We start from the raw sequence: 11059 nt of genomic DNA on the forward strand, positions 1-11059 counted from the left end.
AACGAAGGTCCGAGAACCAACTTCTCCGAGGCCAGTTGAGAGCCACGAGAATTACAGAGGCTGACTCTTGTTTCATCCTTTTTAGAAGACGAGGAAGAAGCAGAATCGGAGGAAAAAACGTAAAGGAAGTCGTAGACACACGGACTTGTCAGAGCATCTACTGCTTCCGCCTACGGATCTCGAGTTCTTGACACGTATACTGGGAGCTGACGATTCAATCGTGACGCCATGAGGTCCACCTGAGGACATCCCCATCAACATATCAGCATGTTGAACACGCCTGGATGAAGCCTCCATTCCCCGGTATGGATATCCTGACGATTTAGGTAATCTGTTTTCCAGTTGTCCACACCCGGGATGAATAACGCCAACAGGATTACTGGTTCTCGGCCCACCGGAGGATCCGAGTTACTTCTCGCATAGCCATGCGACTCAGAGTCCCTCCTTGGCGATCGATGCAAGCGAAGGCCGTTGTGTCAGACTGAACTCTTACCGGACGAGCCTTTAGAAACTCTGTTGCGTTTATCAGAGCATTGTAAATCGCTCTGAGGTCCAACACCTTTATGGGCCAATTCTGTTCTAAAAGGGACCATCGACCCTGAAAGTGATAATCGAGGACTACTGCTCCCCATCCTTGAAGGCTGGCATCCGTTGTTACGATGATCCAGTCCCACACTCCAAATCTTCTGCCAGCTAACAGATTGTGTCCACCAAAGAAGGGCCACTCTGGTAACCAGACTCAGATGGATCTGTCGATGTAGAAGCAGATGGGACCCTGATCCCTGTGCTAGCAGGTCGAGCTGAAACCCTGGAGTGGAACTGGCCAAACTGTAGTGCCTCTAAAGCAGCTACCATCATCCCCAAGAGACGCAGACAAAGAAGCATTGACACCTTCTTTGGTCTGAGGACCAGCTGAACTAACAACCGGATATACCTGGTCTTGTCTGTTAGAAGAAAAAAATCCACTGTGATTCCGTATCCAATATCATGGCCAGAAACAGAAGTTTCTGGAACGTACTGAGATTCAGCTTCTTGAAGTTGATTATCCAACCGTGTTGGATTAGAGTGTGATATGTCAGTAAGGCATAATGTGATAGAAGAGATACCGATGGAGCCTTGAGTAACAGGTCGTCCAAATAAGGGGTTATATTCACTCCTGATGACCAAAGGAGGGCGATCATGACTGACATGAGACTGGTGAAGATGCAGGGAGCCGAGGATAACCCGAACGGCAATGCCCGAAACTGATAATGATCCTTCAATATGGCAAAGAGCAGAAAGGCCTGGTGTGGTTCCCAAATGGGAACATGGAGAAAGGCATCCTTGATATCCAGGATAGTAGGAACTCCCCTGGTTCCAAGCTCGCTATGACTAACTGCAGAGTCTCCATTTTTGAAACAATAGATCTTCAGATACAGAATCAAGGACTTGAGGTTTAAGATATTTCTGAACGAACCATCCGGTTTGGGCACTACAAATAGGTTTGAGTAAATCCCATACCTCGTTGATGCTCCAGACCTAACACAGATGATACTATTAGAGACTGGATTGCCTCCTGTAGAACCCTCTTGTCTGCAGGTACTGGCAGACTCATAGTGAAGAACCGAGGTGGAGGGGGGACTCGAAGTCTATTTGGTACTCCAGGGAAATTAGTCTCCACGGTTCTAAAGAGGTCTGGTTCCAAACTTTTTGAAATTCTGCAAGCGGGCTCCCACCGCAGGGGACCCCAGGTGGAACGGAAGACAGTCATGCCACCAGTTTCTCAGCTGGTTTAGGCTCCTGCCAACAAGCAACAGTGTGTGGTTGACCTCTACCTCTGCCGCTTCTTGCTTGTGTGGGAGCACCTCTGGCTCTACCACAAAAGGAATGTGGTGAAAAATGAAATCAAGGTCCAGTGTAAGATCTTCTGGGAGATGGAGCAGTAGACGGGAGGAAAGAAAACTTACACCCCCGTGTCCAATTTTCGGGCCAAAAAGAAAGTCACCAATGAATGGTGAACACTCCGCTGCACGCTTGGATTCTGCATCTGCTTGCCAAGCGCGCAACCAGAGGGCTCTGCGGGCTGTCCCTAGAGGTTTCTCCCAGGTAAACTGCAGACACACGTATGTGTACTAGTAGACGTAATTCTGCTCTGGAAGGACTTGGGCCCAAACCTGTGTCAACTGGTCAGCCCGGCAAACCACAGCCCTGTTAACCCAGGCGGTAACAAGGGTAAGTCTATGTTGAGCTTCCACTGCAGTATAGTCATTTAGTACAGTAGCTCCTGTACTAGAAGTGCTGTTCTCTTAGAGACGGGAGATTGACGCATCTACATGAAGAGACGTTTCCCACTTTTCCAACATGGACGATGGAAAATGATAGCTAGCCGGAAACAGACGTGGAATTCTGAACCACTTATTCGGCTGTTTCCAGGTCACAGAAAGCTGCTGTGACAACGGAAAAACAGCCGTGTACATGAACTAATTCATACTCTGGGACGCAGGAATTATATCCTTAGGTAAATTGAGGATATAACTGGCAAAATTAGAGATTCCACCCCGGGAGAGGCGGACTCTAACTCCCGTTAATGGTGTGAATTGGAGGGTACAGACAACGCTGTACCCATAACCTGTACCATGGTGCCTAGAGATCTGGTTAACCCAGCCACCCAGGGAGAAAATAGTAGACGAAGATATGCGTGTACTGATAACCAATATTGAGAGCTGCGTGTCTCAGCTAACTGTGACGTTAAGTCCGTCATAACTCCTACCATGTCAGCGGCCCATGGAGGTGAGTTAGTAACAGCCATAGATGGATCCATTGTTATACAAGCGTCACATAACGTGGATCCAGCAGCATGCCCGTTACACTTAGAACAGACAAACAGCTTTTGAGAAGCCTTTGTTCTGCTTGACATTGATACACACAGTCACTCAGAAGGACACACTGAAAACATAAGGCTGGTCTGGGACACAGAGGAGGAGATACACCCCACTCCCCTCCCCTCCCACAGATTAGACTCCCTGCACTTTCTCACAGCCTTCTGTACCAGGGATGTAGGGCTAATGGTTGTGCAGGAGTCCAGCCTTTTGTAGCCATGCAGCCGCACTCTGCCTTCAGGAGGGAGAGAATGCAAGCATTAAGTTTTGCAAAATATGGCAGGCACGCTGTTTGTAACAGCTCTGTGCCTTAGCAGTGTGAGAGAGACCACGCTGGGTAGCTCCGCCCCCCGCGTTATCAAGTCTGTCTGCAGTCTGAAATGGCTGCCCCCATCTAACGGAGGAGCTCATTGTGCAGGATAGACTCAGCCCCGCAATGCACACCCCCTCCGTCCCTCTGCAGCCCTTAGCGGCAAGCAGGGACTGATTACAGCTTATTCTTGTATGCCCCCGCCTGTAGCAGCGCAGCAGCGCTTTGTACAGACTAGGAGGCGAGCGGGCGGGCGGCAGGCGACGTGCGCCGGGGGGGTGCAGGTTGGAGTTCAGCCCCGCAATGCACGCCCCCTCCGTCCCTCTGCAGACCTTAGCGGCAAGCAGGGACTGATTACAGCCTATCCGGCTGTTCTCTTGTATGCCCCCGCCTGAAGCAGCGCAGCAGCACTATGTACACACTGGGCGGCAAGCGGTCGGGCGGCAGGCGACGTGCACCGGGGGGGTGCAGGTCGGAGCGGGGAATGCGCAGCAATACTCACTGCGCTCCCCGGAGGCTCTCAAAGCATGCAGCACACTCTTCTTGCTATTAGAGCTGTGCTGTGGCGATAAGGAGCTGTCAGTGCTTTTGTAATAAGCGCTGTGCACTCCTTCCTGTTCTACTAACAACAGGGCGCCAGGTACCCGGACCCCACCTTTAGAGAGGTGGCGAAGGGTACCTAATATAGTGTAAAAGGTGTACAAAATAAATAAACCTAAATAAAAGAAAATAAACATATATGTGCTGCTGTATCACAGCAGAATGTGACCAGCTCCATGAGGCACATTTTCTAAACTGAGGGTTGATGGGGCATAGAGGGGGAGGAGCTTCACACTTCTAAATTATTTAAAGTGCCGGGTCCAGCTATCCACGCCTCTATACCCCAGCGTAAGCACCTCCAGTGTCCCCTAGTGGATGAAAGAGAAAAACAAATGTCCAGCACAGTGACAGATATGAATAAGGTGAATCCAGATAGACTGTAAAGGTGAAATGGAGATTCAGGTATGCAGAGTAATGGCTTGAGAGGGATATCCGGAAATGCTGTGATGATGGCTGAAGGGAGAATCCGGAAATGCTGTGATGATGGCTGAGAGGAGAATCAGGTAATGCTTTGATGATGGCTGTACAGTAATGGGTTAACTGCGGAGACAGGTTCAGGCAGGAGTGGGTCTGGTGGAAGGTGCAGGGCGATCTCCAGCAGAGTGCAAGGCAAGACAGAGCGGTACAAGCTGCAGGGAGCCGAAGGCAGACAAGGAGCTAGGGCAAGCACCGGAGCATATGTCTCAGGTTCAGGAGCACAGGAACTCTCTCACAGCTCACGCTGCGAAACACGTTGCACTGGCAACTACAAGGCATTCCAAATACCCTTAAGTACCCAGCAACAGAACGTGATAGGCCAGAGAGAGCAGGTGACCCACAGACGTTTGGCCTGCTATGTCACATGGCCAAAGACAACATGGTGGCGCCCAGACAGCCATGACGCGGAGAAGCCACTAGTCTTACCCCTGTCAGGACGGCCCAACACTGGCAGACCTCTGCGTACACACAATGCTAATCTCCACACGCCAGCTTCCCTGCCAGAAGGACCGCACCCTCACCGGTAAGGAACGCAAACCTCAAGGCCACGAAAACCTGGGTCGTGACAGTGTGTACCGGATATACCTCACAGAAGGCATTAGCACTCAACGTAGAAAGCGCACTGGCCAATAATTGTGACCAGTGGCATCTGTCCAGAATCATCCGTGGTAACAGACAAGCGACACTGACTTAAATGCCTCCACTCTCCTGGGGTGCAAGCAGAATCCGACAAAACACTTGGCACGATGCGGTTTTCTGCCCTTAGCATGGCAGAAACAGCATTTAAGTTTGTTAAGTGCCCATTCTCGCAATTAAACACCATGTTTAAGGCGCGTGAAGGAGCATAGTCTGATATAACAGTGTGCTGAATTGAATAGCTCCGAGAGCTCCTCCCCGGCGTTATTCAATTCGCGTTGAGTTGAATCGTGCACAATAAAGGTGCTGGTAGGTTGGCAGAGGTATCTGGAGCCATGCGGACTGCAGTGCATCCCACAGCTACTGGAGGGTGCGTGGTGGAGTATCCATAGAACACACACAATGTTTGAGGTGGTCCCACAGATGCTCAATTGGGTTCAAGTCCGGGGAATTAGGGGGCCAGGGAAGTACTTGGAAGTCTTGGTTGTGTTCGTCCAACCACTGTTGGACATTACTAACCATGTGACTAGTTGCATTGTCTTGCTGGAAAATCCCATCTGCCACAGGGAAGACAATCAGCATGTATGGGTGTACGTGCTCTGCAAGGTTGGATTCATAACCAAATTAGTTGAGGGTGAGTGGGCCCAAAGAATGCCATGAAAACATTCCCCAGACCATAATGCTGCCACCACCTGCTTGTGTTCTTCCAGCAATGGTTGCAGGGTGTACGTTCTCCAATGTTTCTCGTCGGACACACAAACATCCATTCGTTCGATGAAGCAGAAAACATGACTCATCGGAGAAGGCAACACTTCGCCAATCAGCAGAGGTCCAATTTTGATACAGACATGAAAATTGTTAGCATAGGTGCAGTGACCATCCGTTTGCTTCGGAGCCCCATATGCAGCAGGGTTAGCTGAACTGTCGTTTTAGACACACGTCTGGTGGCCCCAGGTTCATTTTGACAGTAAGCTGCTCCACTGTAGCGTGTCGGTCGGCCCTCACGCACGTTCGTAGCAGGCGTTCACCTCTCACATCAATGGCACATGGTGCTCTGCAGCTTCCGCGTCAGTTATACGCAATGGTGCCATTTGTCCAGTCACAATACACTTTCACCACAACAGCACACAAACAGTTCACAAACTGCACTGTTTCAGAAATACTGCCACCCTTGACCTGAAATCCAATAATCATCTCCTTTTGCAACTCTGATAAATCGCCCCTTTGAATCATGACAGCAATGAGTGACGTGTGCAGACGGCCTATGGCACACCTTATATACCCACCAAGCCAGCATACAGCACGTGACGTACTTCATGGGCTACGTACTGCCGGCGTCAAATGTAAGAAGTGGTCATGATAATATGACTTGACTGTGTATATGCGTGCAGATCTGTTTATTTATTTCTTTCAGTTGTTGAATCTTTTGCTTTGAGGATAGGGCTGGTGCAAGTGCACACTGATTATGTTGACGATGACAGTTCTTAAGCCACATGTTCTAATAGGGGTAGTTCACTTACAGAGAAGCATACAGCACTGCATATGGGCGTACATAGGGCCTGATTCAGCAGTACACAATAGTGCACTGCTGAACGCAGACTCCCGATGTTCGGGAATCTGTGCAGGCGCAGGACCCATTCTGCGAGTGTGCAAAATGGGTCCTGCTAACAAGCTCACAGACTGTTAGTGATTGAGTGTCTGCTGCCGTTGGTGGGTGGGGAGGGGGCGGCGATGCCCTCCGTTTCCCGAAACGGAGGGGTGTCACCGCCGTTGCGGGGGAGGGCAGAAGCTAGGATCTCTGTCGGCTGACGGAGATTTCCTGGCTTCTTCATCTCAACTGCAGCGGCCGGATGCGTGACCCGGTGGGTCACCTTAGCTGGCCGATGTCCCGCAAAGTATCCGATGCTGCGTTGGACACGTAATGTAGCAGGAGGCATGATGCTTCCTGCTACATTACAATATCAGCACTGACGGAATTGCAAAGCTACTTGCGAGCAGTTTTGCAGTTCCATCTGAAGCTGAATCAGGCGCATAGGCTTTTAGTTCTGTGCAATGACAGCCGACTTACATAAAACTCTGATTCAGTCCTTAATTGAATACTGATTAACAGATATTTTTAAGATGAAAATATTAAAATATATGTCTATTTTCTAATGTCTTGTTTGGAAAAGTTACTCCTATTATGCCAAATGTTCTATCATGACTTAGATTTTCCTATTATACAACCACCAGCAATTGTTTTAGTTGTTTGCAGTTAGTCTAGCATGGCCTGAGTGTTAATATTTTTAATTAAATTTACATAAAACAGTTACTGAAATAAAATAATAAGCATGAGATTAGGGGCCCGATTCTAAATTGGGAGTAAAACAAACAAAAAAGCCAATGACTGCACCTGAAAAAAACACGTTACAATGCAAAGAGTGCAAATATTTATTTTTGCATGTAAAGCAGTGGTTCCTTGGGGTGCCTTGGGACACTTGCAGGGGTGCCTCAGGTTGGTGGTCCACCACCAAATCAAATTAATTATGGTCAATAATGTAAATATGTGGACAAATAGTAGCGCAAATAAGTTTGGGAACCACTGATGTAGGGTAAATAGTGGCTGCTTCTAGATGAAGCTCACAAATGTTGGACAGCCTTATTTTTGCACTTCAATTTAGATATGACAATCAAAAGGGGGTTTGTTTGCTGGTAACACTGATCTGTAAATAAGCAATTGAATTAAAATACTGAGTAGACACTGAATAGATTAAAATACATTAAGTCAGTTTATTTCAAAATAAACATAAATAGAACATAATCCCTTGGACACACCCCTCTCAAATCTAAAGCCAGGTACACACTAGACAATATGTAATCCGATCCGGCAGATCGGGCGACATATCGTCCACATCGGTCAGTGTGTACCCGCTATGTTGCTGACGATGCGTGCTCCTAGCGACATCTCTCTGCACAAATTAAATCTGCCCCACCTGAAGTGCAACATGGTTTTACCAGGTGCAAAGTTACTTGCTCTTCTTTGCTTCCAACTCTGTATCAACCTCGAATGCCAGGTACACACTGGAGTTGTTCCGATTTGACCAAATGACAACGACAAATCATGCATATTGTGCAGTGTGTATGCACGATATCATCATGTTTCATGTGCTGCACATCAAACCTGACAATATCGTATACAGCGCCTTGCATACTAATGAAGGACAGAACGAGTGATCGCTACATCCTTCATTAACCACTGCAGTGTGTACCGGTAATCATGCAATGTCCAAGGTGTCCCTGGACATTGGCACAATTGCCGGTTGCACCGGTTTGTACCCAGCTACAGGGGTTATTTACTAAAGTGAGTTTTCAGAAATGGAGATGTTGCCCATAGCAACCAATCAGATTCTACTTCACATTTAACTAGCTCCTTCTAGAAGATAATAGCTAGAATCTGATTGGTTGCTATGGGCAACATCTCCACTTCTAAAAACTCTCACTTTAGTAAATATACCCCTAAGAGTGTTCAGGGTCAAATGTTGTTAGGTATGCAAAGCAACTTTTGTGTGATAGTTTCTGAAACTTTCTCCCAATCATTTGATATGGCAAGTTAAATGTGTATCAGCTGAAAAATTCTCCTATTTAAAGTTATGAAATGAAGAAATTAGTGAAGTTTAAGTAGTGTATGGCAGCACTATGAAAAGACATCACACATTGCATGACTAGAGGTATCTGTATTTGTTAATCTCTAAGCACAACACATTGCATAAGATATATAGTAGTTTCATCATTCTTTGCCATCACACCCTCACCAACTTTATGTCCTAAATTAGGGCTGGGTAACTGTGGCTTTCCAGGGGCTATTAACTGGCAGAGCATGCTGCGACTAGTAATTTCACACCCACTCAAGAGCCACAGGTTATCCAGGCCCGTCCTAAAATGACAGATCGCTTGCACACAAACATTACTGAGGCTCCAATACTTGAACTGATACGAATTTAAAATATATTGTTAAAATATAATGCACAAAAAATAGCTTTTCTTGTTTTAATTGTATATTGTAATACAAAATGGAGTTTAATATTTCCGATTCCCTAAAACAATGCAACATCAAACATAATGGATCTTTGCAGCAACAAAATATTTGCATAACGAAATTCAACAGCTCTGACAGTGTCAGATACCTGGTATATTGCATCTAAAGATGAAGTAGATCAATTTTACACCACCCACCAATCGATTGACATTAGGAAATTTGTATGTATAGGTTATAATTCAAGGGAGTCAAACAAACATATATTAAATTTCCTCAATATCTTTATACCATTTTACTGAATTCTATGTCTTTCACACAACCATAAAATATGGAGTGTATTACAGGTTTTCTTTATTTCGCAGGAAACATATATGTTGCAATACACAGAATAAATAATTCAGAGGAAACTCTCATCCCCTGTATAATACAGATCATATTTCCACCTGAATATATCCATTTTCTTACCTTGTCTGCTATGCTGCTGGGCTCAGTGTTGGGTAAATCTGGGCTAGGGGTGTCAATTACTACAAACCCATCACCACCTGCATCTTCTTCAGCCCCAGGAGAGCAGCTCAGTGGGTGCTTTATGTCATGTAGGGACTTCTGCCCGGAGGAGGGCAGGGACTTAGGGGTACTTGAGCCTGACATGACCAGCGGGGATTCTCCTACAACTGACGGTCTGCTCTCAGCAACCGGGGGCCATTAGCAAATAACCCGCTGCTTATATGAGGGTGTGAGAAAACGGGACCAGAGAATAAAAATCAGCACCTTGACACCTAGCGCTCCCGACGTTTTCTGTAGCAGCTATATGGTAACTTGTCCCTTCACATTATGTACACCCTGCACCCTGTCCCCCCACGTCTTTACATGTACCCCAGCCTGTCTGCTGCACCCCGGTCTCCCTGCTCCCTATCCCCTCTCCCTGATCCACAGGCTCTTAGGGTAACCCGAGTGGTCCCTGCAGCCAGAGCCCCTCTCCCCCGTTACAGTAAAAATAGTATTAACAGCGTAGGGCGCAGTCCCCCGGGAGAGACACCAGTTGTAGCACTTCAGGCTGCTTTCCGGAGACTCCTCCTTTCTCTTTTTCTCTCTCTTTTTTCCTCCATCCCGATTTTACCTCCCACCTCCCACTCTCTCTCTCTCTCTTCTGTCTCTGTGACTAAGAGGAAGTTAAACCTCAGCTGTGGCTCCAGGAAGTGCTCTCTCTCTATCGCTGCTGCTGCTGCCCCCCCAGCCTAGTCCTACAGGAAGACAAGACAGTCACTCACTGACTGACTGCAGCAGCAGCAGCAATATACATACACACCTCTACACTGGCCGCGCCACCCGCTACTACTGTAGCTAATAAATGTATTATGTATTTATTTTCATTTTACATTAATGTAAAGTAAAATCTAGTAATAAATGGTTATGCCTTCATTTATTAATATGAACAGAAGTGATATGTTGCTAGGCCTGTTGCGGTAAAATGAGGTACATATACTTAGACCTGTGGCACATAGATAAGTTTTGGGCAATAGTGCAGTGCTGACAGAAATAAACTAATCTTTTTTTTTTTTTTTTTTACATAAAAAATTTCTGTGTTTAAGCATGTGTTTTTCTATGAGGAGAGAGGTACAAAACTTAATGTTTAACTTTATTGTTAGTAAGTATTCACCAAATCCACAGTTCAGTCAAGGGGTAATTAACTAAACATCGAGTTTGCCATCAGTTTCAAAATGATGGGGAACCAATAGTAGTTTGCAATCTTAATAACCATCATTTACTAATGATAGGTTTTGACTATCATTGAAAATCTGACATTGATACCTGTTGGATTTCAAACCCCTATAGAGCAGCAGATACGCAGTCAATCTGCGGAGTGGAAGCCCTGCACAGATCACTATGATCTGTGCATGCTTACTTAAAACGTTTATAAATGGTCAATCAGGACCAAAAAAAAAGTGTGGGGTATGCCCCCCCCCCCTTTTCCACCAAATCCATTACCAGCCTTCAGTGACATGCAGTGCGGTAAATGGCTGAGGAGGCACTGACTAGTATCAGAGCCAGATTTACAGATACATATATAAACCTGAGGGTTCATGTGGGCATTATACAAAGGTGCAGCAGGATGTAGTGCTGGAAATCTGGTGTATTTTGATCAGGGATGTGTGGAAAGGTAGA

At 46.6% G+C, this 11059-nt stretch overlaps 1 protein-coding gene across 1 annotated transcript in view; it reads right to left on the reverse strand.

Annotated features, from left to right (window-relative positions):
* The window catches only part of SNX30 (sorting nexin family member 30), a 55207-nt gene extending 45095 nt beyond the window's left edge, over positions 1-10112 (reverse strand). Inside the window, exon 1 of the mRNA XM_088460095.1 lies at positions 9362-10112. Coding sequence (XP_088316221.1) covers positions 9362-9544 — 183 coding nt within the window. The 5' untranslated portion in view covers positions 9545-10112. The remainder of the gene's footprint in view (positions 1-9361) is intronic.
* Positions 10113-11059: the final 947 nt, after the last annotated feature.

The sequence above is a fragment of the Taudactylus pleione genome, unplaced genomic scaffold (genome assembly GCF_031769625.1).
Source record: "Taudactylus pleione unplaced genomic scaffold, aTauple2 ptg000967l, whole genome shotgun sequence".
In the NCBI taxonomy this organism is placed as follows: domain Eukaryota; kingdom Metazoa; phylum Chordata; class Amphibia; order Anura; family Myobatrachidae; genus Taudactylus; species Taudactylus pleione.